This window comes from Odocoileus virginianus, chromosome 9, assembly GCF_023699985.2.
Source record: "Odocoileus virginianus isolate 20LAN1187 ecotype Illinois chromosome 9, Ovbor_1.2, whole genome shotgun sequence".
Lineage (NCBI taxonomy): Eukaryota > Metazoa > Chordata > Mammalia > Artiodactyla > Cervidae > Odocoileus > Odocoileus virginianus.
Genome location: NC_069682.1, coordinates 43,115,989 through 43,137,315, shown reverse-complemented (window position 1 = coordinate 43,137,315; position 21,327 = coordinate 43,115,989). Strand labels below are relative to the sequence as shown.

General features: G+C 43.5%; 1 protein-coding gene across 7 annotated transcripts in view; it reads right to left on the bottom strand.

The window, feature by feature from the left end:
- The window catches only part of DIP2C (disco interacting protein 2 homolog C), a 286,321-nt gene that overhangs the window by 29,435 nt on the left and 235,559 nt on the right, over window positions 1-21,327 (bottom strand). For all 7 annotated transcript variants that reach the window (XR_011489501.1, XM_070472279.1, XM_070472281.1 and 4 more), the window contains 7 exons: window positions 20,833-20,942; window positions 19,560-19,640; window positions 14,023-14,146; window positions 13,418-13,539; window positions 12,441-12,552; window positions 12,243-12,352; window positions 6,986-7,116 (listed from right to left, as the gene is read on the bottom strand). Coding sequence is in view for 6 of the 7 variants with exons in the window: in XM_070472279.1 (XP_070328380.1) it covers window positions 6,986-7,116; window positions 12,243-12,352; window positions 12,441-12,552; window positions 13,418-13,539; window positions 14,023-14,146; window positions 19,560-19,640; window positions 20,833-20,942 (790 nt within the window). In the remaining variant the exon portion in view is untranslated. The remainder of the gene's footprint in view (window positions 1-6,985; window positions 7,117-12,242; window positions 12,353-12,440; window positions 12,553-13,417; window positions 13,540-14,022; window positions 14,147-19,559; window positions 19,641-20,832; window positions 20,943-21,327) is intronic.

Below are 21,327 nucleotides of genomic sequence, written 5' to 3'. Positions count from 1 at the left end.
TGAAATGATGGGACCAGATGCTATGATCTTAGTTTTCTGTATGTTGAGCTTTAAGCCAACTTTTTCACTCTCTTCTTTCATCAAGAGGCTCTTTAGTTCTTCTTCACTTTCTGCCATAAGGGTGGCATCATCTGCTTATCTGAGACTGTTGACATTTCTCCCAGCAATCTTGATTCCAGCTTGTGCTTCATCCAGCCCAGCATTTCCCATGATGTACTCTGCATATAAATTAAATAAGCAGGGTGACAATATACAGCCTTGACAAACTCCTTTCCCAATTTGGAACCAGCCTCTTGTTACATGTCCAGTTCTAACTTGCTTCCTGACCTGCATACACATTTCTCAAGAGGCAGGTCAGGTGGTCTGGTATTCCCATCTCTTTCAGAATTTTCCACAGTTTCTCATGATCCACACAGTCAAAGGCTTTGGCATAGTCAATAAGGCAGAAATAGATGCTTTTCTGGAGCTGTCTTGCTTTTTCGATGATCCAGTGGATACTGGCAATTTGATCTCTGGTTCCTCTGCCTTTTCTAAATACAGCTCGAACACCTGGAAGTTCATGGTTCATGTTTTGCTGAAGCCTGGCTTGGAGAATTTTGAGCATCACTTTACTAGCGTGTGAAATGAGTGTGATTGTGCAGTAGTTTGAGCATTCTTGGCATTGCTTTGGCATTGCCTTTCTTTGGGATTGGAATGAAAACTGACCTTTTCCAGTCCTGTGTCCACTGCTGAGTTTTCCAAATTTGCTGGCATGTTTAGTGCAGCACTTTCAGAGCATCTTTTATGATTTGAAATAGCTCAACTGGAATTCCATCACCTCCACTAGCTTTGTTCATAGTGATGCTTCCTAACGCAAAACTTGACTTCACACTCTAGGATGTCTGGCTCTAGGTGAGTGATCATACCATCATGATTATCTGGGTAGTGAAGATCTTTTTTGTACAGTTCTTCTGTGTATTCTTGTCACCTCTTCTTAATATTTTCTGCTTTTGTTAGGTCCGTACCATTTCTGTCCTTTATTGTGCCCATCTTTGCACGAAATGTTCCCTTGGTATCTGTAATTTTCTCGAAGAGATCTCTAGTCTTTCCCATTCTATTGTTTTCCTCTATTTCTTTGCACTGATCACTGAAGAAGGCGTTCTTACCTCTCCTTGCTATTCTTTGGAATTCTGCTTTCAAATGGGTGTATCTTTCCTTTTCTCCTTTGCTTTTCACTTCTCTTCTTTTCACAGCTATCTGTAAGGCCTCCTCAGACAGCCATTTTGCTTTTTTGCATTTCTTTTTCTTGGGGATGGTCTTGATCCCTGTCTCCTGTACAATGTCATCAACCTCTGTCCACAGTTCTTCAGGCACTCTGTGTATCAGGTCTAATCCCTTGAATCTATTTCTCACTTCCACTGTATAATAGTAAGGGATTTGATTTAGGTCATACCTGAATGGTCTAGTGGTTTTCCCTACTTTCTTCAATTTAAGTCTGAATTTGCCAGTAAGGAGTTCATGATCTGAGCCACAGTCAGCCACCAGGGAAGTCTTTACTGACTATTTATAGAGCTTCTCCATCTTTGGCTGCAAAGGATATAATCAATCTGTTTTTGGTACTGACCATCTGGCAATGTCCATGTGTAGAGTCTTCTCTTGTTGTTGGAAGAGGGTGTTTGCTATGACCAGTGCGTTCTCTTGGCAAAACTCTATTGGCCTTTGCCCTACTTAATTCTGTACTGCAAGGCCAAATTTGCCTGTTACTCCAGGTGTTTCTTGACTTCCTACTTTCGCATTCCAGTCCCCTATAATGAAAAGGATATCTTTTTTGGGTGTTAGTTCTAGAAGGTCTTGTAGGTCTTCATAGAACCGTTCAACTTCAGCTTCTTCAGCATTACTGGTTGGGGCACAGACGTGGATTACCATGATATTGAATGGTTTGCCTTGGAAACAAACAGATCATTCTGTCATTTTTGAGGTCTCATCCAAGTACTGCATTTTGGACTCTTTTGTTGACTATGATGGCTACTCCATTTCTTCTAAGGGATTCTTGACCACAGTAGTGGATATAATGGTCATCTGAGTTAAATTCACCCCTTCCAGTCCATTTTAGTTTGCTGATTCCTAAAATGTCAACATTCACTCTTGCCATCTTCTCTTTGACCACTTCCAATTTTCCTTGATTCATGAACCTACCAATCCAGGTTCCTATGCAACATTGCTCTTTACAGCATCGGACTTCGCTTCTATCACCAGTCACATCCACAACTGGGTGTTGTTTTCGCTTTGGCTCCATTTCTTCATTCTTTCTGGAGTTATTTCTCCACTGATCTCCAGTAGCATATTGGGCACCTACCGACCTGGGGAGTTCATCTTTCAGTGTCCTATCTTTTTGCCTTTTCATCCTGTTCATAGGGTTCTCAAGGCAAGAATACTGAAGTGGTTTGCCATTCCCTTCTCCAGTGGACCACATTTTGTCACAACTCTCCACCATGACCTGTCCGTCTTGGGTGGCCCTTCATCACATGGCTCATAGTTTCATTGAGTTAGACAAGGCTGTGGTCCATGTGATCAGACTGGTTAGTTTTCTGTGACTGTGGTTTTCATTCTGTCTTGCCTCTGATGGAGAAGGGTAAGAGGCTTATGGAAGCTTCTTGATGGGAGAGATTGAGTGTGAGGGAAACTGGGCCTTGTTGTGATGTGCAGGCACTGAGTGTAGCAGTACATGAATGGAAGGGACCTTTTGAAGGAGGTCACCATTATCTTCATTACCTCCACCATAGTTTGGCCTCAGGTAAATAACAGGGAGGGAACACAGCTCCACCCATCAACCAAAAATTGGATTAAAGATTTACTGAGCATAACCCCACCCATCAGAACAAAAGGTTCCTCCATCCATGAGATTTTCCAGGCAAGAATACTGGGTTGCCATTTCCTTCTCCAGGGGATCTTCCCAACCCAGGGTCTGAACCCAGGTCTCCCACACTGCAGGCAGACTCTTTACCATCTGAACCACCAGGGAATCCAAGAGCTTTGAGGATATACTGACTGGTCTTAGTAACCAGGATAAAGTATTCTAATACCCCAAACTTTCTTTGAAAGTTTGCAAATATTTCCTCTGAAATCCTGCTAATGTGAATATTATGTGTTGTTCACATAATATGCAAAACTGCACATTCCACTAGAGTCCTATGGAAACATATAAAAATTATTTTTATAGTCATTATATAAAAATCAGTAAGAGCCCATTCCAATAATTGTAACATTCAAAATTCTGTCAATTTTTATCTAAGATCTGTCCTTCAGAAACTGATTGAGGTCTTTAAGGATGACTTTATAACATGATGGTTATTTAAGAGATCAAACAGCACTACAGCAGATATATCTGTATTACAATACTGATATCCTAGTCAAACAGCTACTTACTGCAAGTCAGATGGATCCAACAACACTTCTGCACAAATGGAGTCAAGTCCTGCAGTTTGTGAAAACACACCTTTATCTGAAAGTTCTTGTATCCAACACTGCAGTGCCTTAAAATCAGTTTTTCCATCTGGTTGAGAAACCGGCATGTCCTACTTGTTTTCTCAATTCTAATCAATCAGCTTTTCAAGAATACACACTTGGGGTCTGAAGAGGAGCCTAGATCTACAGCGCACCAAGGCTGCCCCTCACACTCAGAGGTCCGGTGACCGTGCCTGGAGCACTCGTCTTCTTTCCAGGGGCCATGAGAGCTAAGGGAGACCCCCTGCCCCTGAGCACACCAACACGAGCGGCAGCCCCCGAGTGGACGACTCCTTGGTGTTTACTGCCACAGGTGCCAACGCACTGTCTGCCCTTTGCAATGTGGTGCTCCAGAATCAGCCTACAGACCATGTGTGGTGTGACCCTGAATCAGAGCTTTCTTTTTAGCTCAGTTGCCAACTTCAATGAGAATCCTCAAGGCACCATTAAGCAGGAAGAAATAAAAATAATGAAAAATTTACCTCTGCTGTATGGATGTTAAAAGAACTATCCTGGCCAAAATTGGATCAATGCCAGGTAACAGCCCAAGATCTAACAACCCTGCACATTGTGCACCATATAAGTCATAATTACCCACCAGGAACATAGCTTGGAGTATTCCATGAGCACCGAATGTTATTCAACCCACTCGTGAATCAGGATGAACTGGATCACCTGAACTAGAACCCCTGCCTGGCTTCTGTTCCAGCTCCAGTTTACACACTTCTCTGTCACCAAGGACTCCCATTTTCTGGCACACACCAAGCTCAGTTAACAACACTGGAGTCCCGTGTGTCAGGGAACCAAAATGTACATAAACACCCTATAATGATACACTTCTTAATTATGACAATCTATCGTTTCCATATTGTTATCAGCATTTTCCATTTAAATCCTATCATGAGGAGACCCAAAATGAAGAAAACAAAATGCAAATCACCTATTACTAGCTTTCTTAAGAATACACATCAGGATAAAAGATCTGCTTGATCAGACTGCTAAGGGCATCAAAAAGTGGGGTCCACAGTGTGGAGTTCAAGATTAGAGAAACTAAGCACACTTGTGGAAAATAAGCATAGTTTCACCTCTGTCTTCACTTCTGTAAATGGAAGTCAACATTAATAAAAAAGCTATTAAATCCTAATAGAGGACAACAGAAAACCTGATTCACCAGTTTTCTCCTTGCCTTTTTTTTGTCTCAATCCAACAAAAGTTGATTGCGTGCTGCTTCATTTATTAACCAAGACTGATTTCTTGGCACTGGCTATATATACTTTCCAACTTAATAGCAGGTTGCTTAAAGGGAAGAAATTATTTCCTGCAAATTTCTGGAACCTCAACTATTTCAGTTTAGATCTTAACTTCAAAAAGAAGAGAAAAGTTTAAAAACACTTTGGGAACATTTTCTCCCAGTCTCTAGCCTGCTCCCATTCTCTTGACAGTGCCTTTGGCAGAGCAGAGACAATTGCTTTTAATAAAGTCAGTCTGTCAACTATTTCTTTCATGATCAAGCCTTTGGAGGTGTGTCAAAAAGTCATCACCAAACCCAAGACTACCTAGATTTTCTCCCAAGTTATCATCTAGGAGTTTCATAGTTTTATGTTTCACATTTAGGTATATGATGTATTTTGATCTATTTTTGAGAAGGCCACAAAGCCTCTGGGTAGATTCATTTTCTTGCAGGGGGCTTGGGTGGATGTCCAGTTGCTCCAACACCATCTGTTGAAAAGGCCACTGTATGGCTGTACTGCTTCTGCATGTCTGTCAAAGATCAAAGGACTGTACTTACATGAGTCTGTTTCTGGGCTCTCTACAACACCAAGAGTGAGCTCTGATGTAAATTACAGACTCTGGGATGATAATATGTCAAGGGAGGTTCCTAGTTTGTAAAAAACATATGCTCTGGTGGGAGATGCTTATAATGGGGAAGCTGTGCATGTGGGGGTGGGGTGGAACAGAAAATCTCTGCACTCTCCCTTCAATCTTGCTGTGAAGCTAACAGTGCTCTGAAAAAGAAAACCTAAATTAAAAAATTGAAATAAAAAACGGTTGACCAGGAAAAGTGAGAAAAAATATACTCTGGTAACTAATATAAAGGTATACATTTATAATTCAATGATTTTAGATTATTAACTTGATAAAACATACAAAGAATTGATAACTTTCACAATTTGGGCACCCTGAGCAAGGCAGTTGTACAACTCAGGATAACACATGTCACCCTGTGGTGTCACACTGGTTAGCCTCCTGAATGGGCAGGGTAGGTTCTGTGCCATATACCTCAGTTACTTCCAGGAAAGGAGTTTTCTTTAAAAAAAAAAAAAAAAAAAAAAAAGTTTTACTTAGGTATAATTTGCACATCATATATCCAACCATTTGAAGCACAGAATTAAAAGAACTTTGACAAATTCGCAGAGTCATACAATGCTCACCACAACGCAGTCTAGAATACTTCCATCACCCTGATACAAAACTGGCAAAACACAATCCATGTGAAGCTGGCTGTTGGGCCCTGATGTTTGTTACAGCATTTCTATACACTTAAAACACTTGCATATGTTTGAAAACGTTAATAAAAAGTAGTACACTACATTAGAAAATAAAATCTGAAAGACTATATGTCAAAATGCTAATAGTGTATTTACTGGAATCACCCTGATAGCTCAGTTGGTAAAGAATCTGCCTGCAATGCAGGAGAACCTGGTCTGAGTCCTGGGTTGGGAAGATCCGTTAGAGGAGGGTTAGGCCACCCACTCCAATATTCTTGGGCTTCCTTTGTGGCTCAGCTGGTAAAGAATCTCCCTGCAATGCAAGAGAACTGGGTTGGGAAGATCCCCTGGAGAAGGGAAAGGCTACCCACTCCTGGATTCTGGCCTGGAGAATTCCATGGACTGTATAGTCCATGGGGTTGCAAACAGTCGGACACAACTGAACGACTTTTACTTTCTTTCACTTTCACTAGGTTGTATACTTATGGAAAGCTTACTATTTTGTATTTTCTAAAGTTTCTGTGATGAACATATATGTACAATTAGAAAAAAATGCCAATAAACATTCATTCTTTCTATACATACCCCTGATACCCGCCACGAGGGGAGAGGAGCCTGCTCCCAGCCTCCCCCAACTAGAGTCAGGGAGAAGCCGAGGAGGAAAGAGCCTGGATGCCCCTGGTCACAGTTCCAGGCCTGGGACATCTGCAAAGATCTGGAGCTACAAGAAGCAAGCCCAAGGTCTGGGAGTTGCTTGGAAAATGGGCTCCCAACAGACAGCTTCTCAGAGCAGCCCCAGATGTTGTCTCTGTTAGTTTCAGCAAATTTTATGGAGACTAACCTTCCAGACGCTGGAGAGTGGGGCTACCTGGCTACCAGCATGCAGAGCCAGGCTGAGAGGGAGCCACATCCTGCAGGTAGCCCCCTCCCATGAGCAGGTCTGAGCTCACAGGTGATCTGAAAAAGCATGCATGATTATTTACTTATATCACAGAGATACAGAGAAAACTCACCTACAGAGGCACCACAGGACAAACCCAAGTCCACAGTAAGGGTCCAAGCAGATGGCCACTTCTCTCGAGGGGTAGAGCTCACACTGCAGCTTAATAGAACGGCAGAAGGCACTGGTAGCTGCATGAGACATCTGCAAGACAGCAAGGCCGTGTCAGGTACCGGAGCTGGAGCCCAGCCTCAGGACTCCTGCATCACCACAGGCTGCACAGAACGCACTGGACCAGACACCAATGCCAAGGGTGGTCTCAGATAGGACAACTGTAGCCAAGCTCTGGTTCCGTTAGGAGAGGGTAGGCTGTGGGTTCTCATTAGTCTTCCCGTTTTCAATGAGTAAGCCACAAGCAAAACTTCTTGGTCCCTTAGGACTTAGTAACTCCAGCCCAGGAGGCTGGGACATCTTGCATTTGAATGGTGGCTTCCACTGCAACCCCACCACAGCCTGTACAGTACATGGGGACATGTGACCACTCACGTGCCCTCTCCAGGCAGAGACAACACCCGACTCGTGCTTCACCTCCAGACCCAGCCCTGCACCTGTCATGCAGCAGAGTACACTGGAGGCACGACTCCTGTTGGCAAAGACTGGCTGAAGGTCACACCCGTTTGTGCAGTGAGATAAGCTCGTCATTTCATGGGAATTCAAGTCCAATCTCAGCATAGCTACAGTTAAGAGTTTCTCTAAAGGCAGCAGCCAGTCCCACAACAGTCAGTATGCAATGTGAATTCTTTTAAAGTACAGAAAAATTATATCTAATAACATCAATTTTCACAGATGCTTTCTAGCCAAACTAATCTAAGAGGAACAGGAAAGTAAAAGCAGCCCAGAAAACTTTACCAAGTTCATGGTCTTAGACATATCTCAAGTTAGTGTGGAGTGCTCATCACCCAGAGCTGAACTGTAAAAGGGACTAGCTCAGAGCATCTGGGCAGAATTTGACAGGGATCCTACAAGCTAGGACAGAAGGGCCTCACTCCTGGTGTGTCTCATCTCTTTCCCCAAGGTGGCTAATGAAAGCTCTCTGTCGTCTGATTGGATTTCCCTGAATGTTATGATGCTTCTTGAAAAAGAACAACAAAGTCAGAGGACTCACCCTTTCTGATTTAAAAACTTAGTAGAAAGTTACTGTAATCAAAACAGTGTGGTAGTGGCATAAAGACAGACACATAGAAAAACAGAATAGGATAGCCCAGAAATAAAACCTCACATACCAAAAAAAAAAAAAAAAAAAAAAAAAAAAACCACCTCACATACATGGTGAAATGATTTTTAAAATTTTTTTCATTAATTTATTTTTCCCTAGACTTCACATGCGATTGATTGACTGATTGAGTGAGGTATAACTGATCTACATCATTATGTTAGTTTCATGTATACAGCACAACATATATATATGTATGTATTGCAAAATGATCACCACAATAAGTCTAATGAAAAGAGCTACTAAAATTTACTCTCTTACCAACTTCCAAGTACGCAACACAGTACACTATTAACTATAGTTCCCATGCTGTACAATACATCCACAGCCCTTATTTATAACCGGAAGCCTGTACCTTCTGGCTCCCTTCACCTGTTTTTGCCCATCACCAATCTGTTCTCTCTATCTATAAGCTTGGTTTTTTTAAAAAAAATAGTTCACATATAAGTGAGATCACATAGCATTTGTCTTTCTGACTTAGCACGATGTCCTTCAGGTTCACCCGTGTTGTCACAAATGGCAGAATTTCCTTCTTTCTAATGGCTGAATTATACTGCACTGTGTGCTTATAGATGGTATGGGTGAGTGGGCAGGCATGTCTCATTTTTCTTATCCATTCATCTGCCAATGGACGCTGATATTGTTTCCATATCTTGGCTACTGTAAAATAATGCTCTATGAACACTGGTGTACAGACATCTTTCTGAGTTAGTGTTTTTATTTTCTTCAGATCAATACCCAGAAGTGGAATTTTTGGATAATATGGTAGTTTTATTTTTAACTCTTTGAGGAACCTCTATACTGTTTTTCATAGTGGCTACACCAGTTTACATTTCCACCAACAGTGCACAAGGGTTTCTCTTTCTCCACACCCTCATCAACACGCTATCTCCTGTCTTTTTTATGATGGCCATCCTGGCAAGTGTGAAGTGATAGCTCACTTTTCTTGTACCTGTTGTCCATCTGTATGTCTTTTTCAGAAAAATGTCTATTTACATCCCCTGCCCATTTTTAAGCAATCGTTTTTCTGCTCTTAAGTTGTACGAGTTCTTTACATATTTTGGATATTAACCCATTATCAATATGTGGTTTGCAAATACTTCCTCCTGTTCACTAGGTTGCCTTTTCATTGGTTGGTTTCCTTTGCTGTGCAAAAGCTTTTGGTTTGATGTAGTTCCACATGCTTAACTTTTATTTCCTTTGCTATTGATGTCAAACTAAAAAAATCTCCAAGACCAATGTCTAGGAGCTGACCCCTATGTTTTCTCCTAGGAGAGTTATGGTTTCAGATCTTATATTCAAGTCTTTAATTCACTTTGAGTTCATTTTTATGTATGGCGTAGAAAATTGGTCCAGTTTCATTCTTTAGCGCGTGGCTGTCCAATTCTCCAAGCACATTTACTTAAAGCCTGTCCTTTCCCATAGCATATTCTGGGCTACTTTGCCATAAACGAGTTAACATTATGTGTGGGTTTATTTCTGGGCTATTCTGTGTCACTGGTCTTTGTGTCTATTTTTGTACCAGCATCATACTGTTGGCAATACTATAGCCTCGTAATGTCAGTGAGCATGATGCCTCCAGCTCTGATCTTTTTCAAGATGGCTTTGGCTATTTGGGTCTTTTGTGGTTTCATACAAATTTTAGAATAGTTTGTTCTATTTCTGTGAAAAATGCCATTGGAATTTTGATAGGGACTGCAATGAACCTGTAGATTACTTTGGGTAGTATGGACATTATAACAATATTAATTATTCCAATCCAAAAGTATGGAATATCTTTCATTTGTCCTTTTCAACTTATTCCATCAATATTTTACAGTTTTCAGTATATAGATCTTTTACTTCCTTGGTTAAATTTATTCCTCGGTATTCTTTTTGATGCAGTTGTAAATAAGACTGTTTCCTTATTTTCTCTTTCTGCTATTTCATTATTAGTGTATAGAAACACAACAGATTTCTCTGTACTGATTTTGTTATCTTGCAACTTTACTGAATTATTTATTGTAACAGTTCTTGGTGGAGTTTTTAGTGTTTTCTATACAAAGCATCATGTCATCTGCAAATAGTGACAATTTTAATTCTTCCTTTCCCAACTTAGATGTCTTTTATTTCTTTTTTCTTGCCTAATTTCTCTGCTTAGGACTTCCAACACTATACTGAATAAGAGTGGCTTCCTGATCTTAGAGGCAATCTTGCTTTTTCTCTGGAAATCTTTCAACTTTTCACTCTCGAGTATGATGCTAAGTGTGGGTGATCAAACGTATTTTTGATAAGAATGCCAAGACCATTCAATGGGGAAAGGACGGATTTGGAAATGGTTTCTTGGCATCAAAGGCACTGGTTAAAAAAAAAAAGAAACAGGCAAAATTAGACTTCACGGAAACTAAAAAATTTTCTGCATCAAAAGGCACTATCCATAGAATAAAAGGGCAACTCAAAGAATGGGACAGAATATCTGCAGACCATGTAACTGATAACAGTATCAGAGAACTTCTAAAACTCAACACCAATAAGAAAACTATCAATTCAAAATCAGCAAAGGAGGTGAATAAACATTTCTCCAAAGAATACATACCAAAAGGTGCTCAATATCATTAATCCTCAGAAAAATGCAAATCAAAATTACAGTGTGGTCTACCTCACATACATTAGAAAGGCTACTTAAACAAACAAAAAAAGGAAATGCCCAGGGAGTTCCCTTGTGACCTAATCATTAGGACTCCAGACTTTCACTGCCATGGCCCATGTTCAATCACTGGTCAGGGAACCAAGATCCTGCAAGCCATGAGGCTCAGCCACAGAAAAAGAAGATATTCAAAAGAAAAACCAACAGAAAATAAATTCCAAGCATTGGCAAGAATGTAGAGAAACTGAAAACCTTGTGCATCATTAGTGAGAAGGTAAAATGGGACAGCTACTGTAGAAAAGAGTATGGAATTCCCCCCAAAATAAAAATAAAATTACCCTTTGACCCAACAATTCAACTTCTGGATATATATTTAAAAGAGTTAAAGGCCATGTTTCGAAGAGATATTTATATACCCCATGCTCACTGCAGCATGATTCACAATAGCTAAAATGTGAAAGCAACTCAAGTATCCATTGAAAAATGAATGGATAAGCAAAATGTGGTAAACACATACAGTGAAATATTAACTCAACCTTAAAAAGGAATTTTGATATATACTTTAACAGGGATGAACCTTGAAGAAACCATGCTAAGTGAAATAAGTCAGACACAAGAAGACATATACTGTATGATTCCATGTAAACATGGTACTAGAACAGTCAAAATCGCAGAGACAGAAAGCAGGGTGGGAAGTGCTGGGAGGTAGGGGCAAGTCTCAGTTTAGAAGATGAGTTATGAAGGTGAGTGCTGGTGACAGAAGCACAGAACTGTGAATGAATTTAATACCACTGAACCATACACTTGAATTGGTTAAGTGGTAAGTTTATGTTACATGTATTTTACTACAATTACAAAATTGGAAAAAAAATTCAAGCAAGAGAACTGAAAATTATGCAAGCTCAGCAATCAGGCAAATAATAGGTGCAGGGCTTCCTGAGGCTAGAAAACTCAACAGTATCTTGATGAGGACCCTGCCTAACCTAGGAGAGTCCTAACTCAGGTGACACACGTACTAGTTCTTTTTTTTGATGGGAAAAAGCAACAGCAACAAGTAGCGTTCTGGCCTGTTACAATGAGACCCCTGTTAAAAATGCAAGGAACTCCTGTGCACAGAGTTTTATAATAGAATACTGAGATCTGAGAACCAGCAAGAAAGGGAAACACAGGCAGTTCTACTGAACTGAACTGAACTGAGTGAAGCTGTGGTTATACACAAAAAAATTGTTTGAACATTGGGAAATAATCAGTCAGCCTAGATAACTACTAAAATGGTCACGCATTTTATAGCTTGACCAGAACACACATATATGCATATACCTCTCTCTGTGTTTTGATGCCAAGCCCCACCAGAGCCCTATACATATAAGAACGAAAATTAAGCATCGCCGTATGGCCTGCTAACTGCACACTACTCAGATTGTTTCTTACCTTCACTCCAGCTAGCATCCCGGTTGTGGACACACTGAAATCAAGATAGGCTAGCGTGTCTGGGTTGGAAGGTTTGTAGATCTGGGCAGGCCGCTTCTTTGGCAAATCATCTGGAGAGGAAAACAGGCTGTTACCATCTCTGACTTAGTGGAAAAGTAGATGAGCAAACAGACATTTTTGGTAAGTTCGAGAACCAACCTGTGTCTAGTATAGGGGGCCAGGCCCTGACATCCACTGCCGCAGCTGCCTCCCTGGACCGTAACAATTTACAGATCAGTTGTGTTGTCATCAGACAGGCAGAACGGCTCACCTGAGGGTCAGAGAACAAGGCACGGAGAGGAGGAGGGTAAAGGACAGGGGACCATGCCTACTCGCGTGCCAGCTGTGCACCACGTGGAAGCCGTGTAGCTCTAGGGTAGGCTGCGTGCACAGCCACCTCATTCAGGGCCATGTCAGCCAACGGAGGTCCATGTGACCGGGAATCTGACCACAGACCACACGAGCAGAGCTCGTGCAAACTGAGGCCCTGGCAGTTACTAGAGCTGAGTGGTGTCAACCGTGTGGCCGTCATCTCAGAAAGCACTACCCAAACTACCCACTCTCACTACACACTCCCCATTCTCCAGAAATGCTCACTCTCCACACACAACCTCAGCACTTACTGCCACAGTGACAACCCTGAAGGTTCTCTGACACAACTACAAACAAGTATTCATTTGTGATGCCCCTTGGGGTTCCTCCTCTAAGGGGAAAAACTTATCTTAATCCTCTTAAACTTCACCAGGCAAAAACAAAAACAAAAAAGTTAAAACAAACTGTACTTTCAAAAAGGAATAGGCTGCTTTTCAGTCTTGAGGAAAGAAACTTTAAAACTTCTGATTTTCCCACTCCTCCTGGTTTGTTGCTTGGGCTGGTGGGGAATCAACAAGTGTCTGGAGGGTTGCCCTCTCTAGGGAGTGGATTTGACTCCCACGCATTGTGGCAAAACTGCTCTCTAGCCCCTAACTCCACGCACAAGTTGCTATCTTGATTCCAGAGCAAAACGGCAAGCTCCTAGAACAAAGAGGCTGGGCCCCCTCCGCTGCTGGGACTGCAGACGCCCACACCAGCCCTGGGGCCCAGGCTCTGTAGTCTACAAGCCCAGCACTCAGGCCAGACCCCGCAGCCAGCATTACCTCCACGATCATCTTCACGGTGGGCAGCGTGGTGGCGATGTTCTGTGGGTGTGGGGGACGGACAGTGATGGGCACACAGCCTGCATACAAGCAGCCATAGAACGCAGCGATGAGGTCTATCCCTGCAGAGAGAGAGGAGCAGTCTCCAGTGAGACGCAGCAGCAGGGCGACCAACCTGGAGCAGCCAGGCAGGCAGGGGGCCACCCCCGCGCGTCTGTCAGACTTCAGGGACAGCCCCCAGCAGCCCTGTTCTCTCAGACACAGGAAGCCAATGTAGCCCAGAGATTTCACTGCTGTCATCCCTCTAAGGAGTCTTTATACTCAACTTCCTGATTATCCACTCAGTGGTCAAGTATTTAACTACTGATTAAATGAACTGCCTCAGATAGCTAATAAAATAAAGTTCGATACAAAAGTCTTTGTGAAATACCAATTTGTCTGTACCCCATCATCAGTCATACAGCCTGCAGCACACAGTCCACCCTGTGAGCCAGGCCGGGGTTGGGGCCCATTTTGGTGGTTAACACTGTGAGGCCATTGAGCACTGATGGGTGTGATGCAGGGTCCCTCAGGCAGGGGTTGGTCTGCACAACACCGTTTCTTACCTGGTGGGTAGACCAGGGCGACGTGGTCCCCGTCCTGCAGGTGTCCCCTCTCCATCAGCATCACGGCTATCTTCTCAGCCCGCTTGTGCAGCTGGACACAAGTCAGCGAGTTTGCTATTGTGCCCTGAGTATCACAAGAACAAATGGGTATGATGTTTCTTTAATATCCCAGCTTTGAGATGCCGTTTGTATACCATACAACTCACTGATTTAAAATGGACAGTTAAGTGGATGTATCTGCAGAGTTGTATCACCCCCACCACAGCCAGCTTCAGAACATTTTCATTACCCCCTCAAAAGACCACCCACCACTGGCATTCTGCTCTCCTCTCCTCCCCAATAGCTAGGAAGTACAACACCAAAGATGACTCCAGATACATCTGCATTAACAAGAAACATTTAAAAAATAATTACTGGACATGAAAAAATAGCTCAAAGTATAAAACAAAATCAATCTAGTAATTTTTGGACTTATGTGTAATTGTCATGGGCAATAATAAGAAATTAGTCATAAATCTGGAGGATCTGAACTATGAAAAATAGGACTAATTGAAACGGTTTTTTAAAAAGACCACATCGAAAGTCAAGGAGGTCAGAAAACAAACCAACTCCCAGAAAAGCAACCATCCAAAAAAAAAAAAACAAAAGGAAAAATGGGAATTGTCAAATTCATTTAATGTAGACTTTCAAATACGCAGGAACAAATAAACACATTTGGATTGAAAAGTACCTTAAAAAACACTGAGGACAAAAATCAGTAGCAAAACAGGTACTAAGAGATATCAAAATACATGACATTTACTCCTTATTTATAAAAGCAAGAATAAACTACAAATTATAAACATACAACTTATCCAAAAAAGTTTCCCTTGAGAATGTACTTTTTATTTGCACATATTCCCAGGTAAGAAGAGATTATTGTCTACAGCTACTTAAAAACTGCTTTATCATCAATTCCGACTTTAAAGGGATGAACAGGGGAAGGACCTCTCCTTATACAAAGTGCAAACTTGACAGGAGTGTTGGATGAGGAAGACTCTGCAGCTGGACACAGGATGGTGGGCACCAGGGCCTGATGCATTTATTGAGGTGGGGAGCTTCCAAGGGGAGTGACATGAAGACGACTGTCCACAGGGAGGTGGTGTGAGCAGTTGGTTTTGTGGGAGGAGAAACGTGGACAGGAGAGACTGAATCTTTGGGGCCGTTAAAGGATACGGGTGACCTGGTGACTTGAAGTGTGTGAAGAGACACTAGAAATGCCACCCAAGTGGAACATCCCACACGGGGTGTGTGGGATCCAGTGGGATGTGAACCCTAAAAGGATATATACACCAGCCGCTGGCATTTGCCCAAAACACTCGTGAAATCATTGATGGCCTGGGGTGCATAGATCACCAGGCCCTGGGGCACAGAGGCCAGTGGAGGAGGGGGGGCCACCCAGGCAGCTGCCAGGCAGGCTCAGGACCCTTCCTGCTGAGACCAGCCTCCCCACAGTGGGGCTATGCTTACAATTCTCTGAATTGAACTTTCTCATCCCACATATTTTCCTTCATCATCTTCCTTGTGAGGAAGGTTAAAAAATAAACAGAAAAAGACACAGAAAGTGGAAGAGCCAGAGAGCAGAATGTGGCAAAGCCGGGTAAACACAGAAAGACCTACGAGGCTGGTGTCTGGGATCCAGCTGAAATCTGAGACTGGTGCCTTCGCAGCTGGACCAGTCCTCTGAGCAATCACTCCTGTGCAACACATGTGTGCGCATGAACCAAAACATATCCCTTCACCCAACAGTCCTGCGAGCTCTTCTAAGTGAAGATGGGGCACTAGCCCCTAGCATACCAAGGTGAGGCCAACACCACCGCCCCCCACCCCGAGCCCCCAGGCTTGCATGCCAGCTGTCCTGGAGGAACACCAGCACTGCACTCCTGGCCGCGGCCAGGGACCAGTCGAGTTGCTGGTGGGGCGGCAGTACCAACCGGGGACTCCCGCCACCACCCTGCTGCCCACGCTGGTCCATTAGTGAGTCTTATCTTAAGAAGCGAGCATTCTGGGATTGAGCTGTTAAACTCTTTCAGCTGCTCTTCTTTGAGTTATCCAGAGAGCCAGCGCTGATCCTCTATCAGTATCAGCTTTCCTGTCACATGACAAAGCCTGTAAGATGCAAGAAGCACTGATGACTCACGAGTAGCTGAATGTTCTGACTCTCGTTCCGAGAACATCCATCTCCAGATGCTTCAAAATGGTGAGATCTACCTGCATTCTGTCTTTCAGCAATCTCTGCCACTGCTTCAAAATACCCTTTCCCACCCACAGGGTTTACACCAGACCCAGGGCCCCTCATGGCAGTCTGGTGCCAATACACCCAGCACAGCCTCCCCTCCCAAGTCTCTGCCTACAGGCTCAACATTGAGAGAGTGTTACAGGACACAGGCTTTGGCCACCCCCACACCATGCAACACCACTTGTCATGGGGCCCTTCACCTCAGGAGAAACGCTAATTTTCAGCCACACATTTCATTTTCCAAAGTGCTCACTGTGACAAAAAACAAAATGCTGTTTATATTCAGGTCAGTGGTTAGCTGGCATCCTCATCATTCATGGAAAAAGTTGGGTTTTCAGTATAGAAACCCACTGCATAAGAAGGTTCTATGTAAAGTACATCAGAGAAAAAGGACATAACAGAAAATTAGGGCTGACGTTCCCTGAAAGAGGTCTTGGCTGATATCATGACAAAACAGCAATGCAGGGTGATCCACCACCCAGTTGCTATGCTGAAGACAATGATTTCAGTGTAGGTGACTGTAAACATGGCACCACTGCAAAGTTTTACATTAAATTAAATAATGACAAGTAAAAACATACTCAGGAATGAAGAAAAAGCCAAAAATGATTTACATTTTAAAATGCAAAAAAAGTTAAAAGCCTTGGCTGGTGTTTCTCTTAAAAAAGTAACAGATGCTCTTTGTATATAAATTCCAAGAACATAAGTCCTTCCCGATTTGCAGTGAATTCAATCCTCACTCCTGCCTACAAGCCTAGCACAACAGCTCCGACACTATGGACTACGATGCCGTGGAGGAGGGCATACAAATGAGTGCTGTGGGCAGTAAACAGGTGGCACAACCCAGCTGGGACTTGCAACAACTGAGGGGCTGTCCAGAATGGAGGAAGCCTGGAAGCAGCCTGTGGCCCCACACTGGAAGGACAATGTTTGGGGATATTGAATAAAACATATTATTAGAATGAATTTCAGCTGTTTATTCTCACCTTTTCAAAATTTTGTTTTCAGAAAATATTAAAACTGTGTGTGTGGCTTGTGCTGATTTCTATTGGATGGTGCTGAGCTAGAAGGTTTAGTGAGTGGAAATTCCACTGTGACGGCCATGGAAAGGATGCTCCTGACCTGCAGCTCAGATTGAACACCTGTGCTGAGTGCACACAGGGCTGAGGGAGGACAGGGATGAGCGCAGACACCAACTCCGTGCTGACCTATCCAGCTCTGTGGATGCAGCTGTCGCCACATCAGAAGGCCTGGGAAACAGAAGGAAGGAAGGCTTCCTGTCTGAAGGAAGGCTACTACTGTGGGCCATGCTGTCTCCACGCTGACCTGAAGTAAGCTTACACACGGCTTTGACCTCCACAACTCACCTCTTCGAGAATATGACTCATTTCTGGTGAACACATTTCCCCAGCGACCTCGTGTCTGGCCATAGCAAAGGACTGTGAACTCAGGATCTGGGAATGGGGACACAATTGACCCATCCAGCACACTTGCCAGCCCCCAAGCGGCAGGTGGCTGGACCAGCTGTTTCCTCCTGCTGACAGGACTACCGTCTACCAATACAACCAAATCATTTCTGAATCTTTGTGTCTGTGACAGCAATGAACCTTCATCTGACCCAGAGCTCTGGAGGGGTCACCCTCAGGGAGCTCAGGGAAGGGGCTCTGAAGAGGAGTCCCTCCTGAAGCTGAGGCCAGGCTGGATAAGGCTCCAGCTCCAGTGGCCCCCTCTGGAGGTGCTGCTGGGAACCACCAGACACCACAAGAGATGCTGCAGAAAAACGGGAGTCACCAACAGTCTCCAGGAGAAATGCCAGGGCAGAGGACAAAGTCAGAAGCAATGATTACAGAGTAACTGGGACACAACAAGGCACCAGTGCCAGAAAAGAAGTCTTATCTGTGTTTATAGACTGAGGCAGAGCCAAGGGAAAAAGATGAAAGCAGCAGGCAGGCTGGCTTCAGATCAGACACAGGGCTCCCAGTAACCACATCACTGGACTCATGACCCATGTGCACCTGTGGGCCCTGAGCCAAGAGAGTTAATCCTGGGAAGGGGGTCCAAGCGTAGGCACCAAAAGGCAGGGATAGCAAGCATTTCTCACAGAAACTGGGGAGTGGGAATGCTTTCTAAGGCTCTTCCTGGGGTCGGTCTGAACAGACACAGTAAGCAAGAACTGCTGAGGTCAGGTCAGCATGCAGGGTCAAGATGAGCTGAGTCAGAGGAGGACCAGAAGTACTTCTACAAACTAAATCACTGAAAAACTGGTCTGCAGCTGGATGTCCAACTTAGAGATTTAGGGAGGGACTTACACTGTTGGCATTTCCTTTCACTTGTCCTTAACTGATTGCTCTAAGTGACAAGAAGCACCTTTGTGCACAAAGATTATGATATTTTGCATCTCTGAAGAGCTATAATGTCTTAAAGTTGCAAGCATCCACACTAATCAAGAAGACCTAGTTAAATCTAGTTTTCAGGCTTTATTTCCAGAGCAAACAATAACAGGTATATTTTAAGACTTCTGCATTTACTGCTCATTGTTAGTACTATTTGCTTGTGCAGTTAAGGCCTTACTTTTAAGTACTATAATGGAGCACAATCTGATGATTTACTTTTCTAATGAGAAATGTAAATATGAATCTTAATTAAAAAGATTATTTTCACTCCTAAGAATGAAAGCCTATAACTAAAATATGACTTCTTACCAAAAAAAAAAAAGTAGTTAAATAACAAAAAGAAACATAAATACCTCACAGATCCACAACTGTTCTCTATTGTAGACATTCTCCACTCATTTAGGAGAAGATACTGCAAAAATATTGCTAAAATACATACATACACAAATAATGTGTATATATACAACTGATGGCTCAGCAGGTAAACAATCTGCCTGCAATGCAGAAGACAAAGGAGACGTGGGTTCGATCCCTGGGTTGGGAAGATCCCCTGGAGGAGGAAATGGCAACTCACTCCAGTATTCTTGCCTGAACAATCCCATGGAGAGAGGAACCTGGTGGGCTGTAGTTCAAAGGGTTGCAGAGAGTCAGACACAACTGAGCGACTAAGCACATGTACACACACACTCAAACCCTTATATTAAAAAGTGACCTTTCTTAGGTGAAAGATCTCAATCAAAATAGCAACAAACAAACAGAAGGATTTAGGTAAGCCTCAGGAGAAAGGTTTGAGTGGAGAGTATGAAACAACAGCATAAAATCATGGAGCACACAGGCAACACCAGGGTACATGGGTGGGGCCTCACCCTACAGTTGAGCAGCGTGTACAGCACGTGGTCAGGGGTGGTCTGTGCCCTCCACTGCAGGACTTCCGAGAGGAACAGGAACTGGAACAGAGCACAGCTGTTAGGTCCAGACCATCCTGGGCATTTGGGCTGGCTCAACTTCTAACAGTAGGGTCTGCTGGGGTGCTCTGAGGGTGCCTTAAGACAGGAGAGAATAATCTCTGGCAAATATAATTGACAGGATAAGCAGGCGCTTACAATGCTTTCCTGGCAGTGACTGGAATTCACTGTGTCTGATTCAGATCCAGAAGTTGGAGGGCTGGGGCCGTGCCATCATGAGGGAAGTCCTCTGAAATCTGCCCAAGGATGGGAAGATGCCACTGCCCTTATAGACAGAGTAGTCGACACAGATCTACCCTGTTTCAAAAATGGGCTCTTTTAAATTTTCTGTGTTTACAGTGGTCACCTCTGAAGGCATTCAACAGCCCTGAGATCACACAGATCACATGCACCCACTAACATGTCTACAGTAACAAGGACGGTCCTGTTTCATGTCACCGACACAGCAATCATCACAGGTTCATCTTAATCCATTTTATGATAGAAATGCAGTGTGAGGTGTAGAACATGGTCATCAAGCACTTTTTATGAACATGTTACTACATGTTACCAAACTGGCAACATCTTAAATGGCTGATTTTGTCATATTTCCTTGGAGCCCACACAGAGTGGGTCCACCTTTTGGTGAATCACCAGAGTTCTTCAGCTGAATGCTATAATGGGGACTTGCAGCTGCGTGGGACAAACTGTGTGTCTGATGCTTATGTGGAGAAGGGCCCAAATATTCCTCCTACAACTCCCAACGCTGCTTTAAGAATGTCTGGCTTTTAAACCTGGGTTTTGAATTGACACTTCCTTGAATTGCAATGATCCAAGGACTGAAACCTCACCATAAGGTGGACAGGAAGCAGTGTGAGTGTCCAGTCAGAGCTGGTGGAGAACCAGAACAAGTGTGCAGGGAACACCAGGACAGGATAGGGACTGCAGACGCTGGCTTCAGGCCTGCTGGTCATGGGCTGCGTCACCCATCCATTTCTGTGCCATGTGAGGGGTCTTAAACACTGCACCCCAGCAAATACGATTTCCTTATGAGATTACAGAAGGGTCTTGCAGGGAGGCAGGAAGAAATGCCATCAATGCTAACACTGGGCTGGCAGAGAGGGCAAGTAGGAGTCAGTGACACCTGTGACACAGCATCTGGGCAGGAGTGGAGAGGAGCCAGACAAACTCTCACCTTCCGGGCCTGGTCATTGTCTTCTATCTGGCCCAAGTCTCTGCCGCTGGCCTGTGCGATCCTCTTCCCAGACACCAGGTTCCCCACCATCACAGAGGCAGGGCCGATCTCTGCAAAGCAGCAGCAGCACACACATGAGCTAGGATGCGAGTCAAGTTCCTGAAAACATAACTTCCCACTTTGGGAAGGAGCTGACTCTGATTTCCTTTCAAAGATGTGACTTTGAAAAGCCTGATTAGAACAGGGTTTCAAGTTAAGTCACTACCATGAAAACAAAGACAAACAGGAGCAAACCTCAAGTGAGGGGGCACAGAAATAAAGCTTTCAGCATCTCCCCTAAGCGTCCTCCCAGGCCACTGCCTTTGTTCTCTGGTGAAGGGCATTCAGTATTTGCTGGAAAAAACTAGCTTTTTGACAACAGAGTCATATAACCTTCATTATTTAACAAGAACAGACGAGACACCAGATACCATTAGAAAATCCTTCCTTAAAACT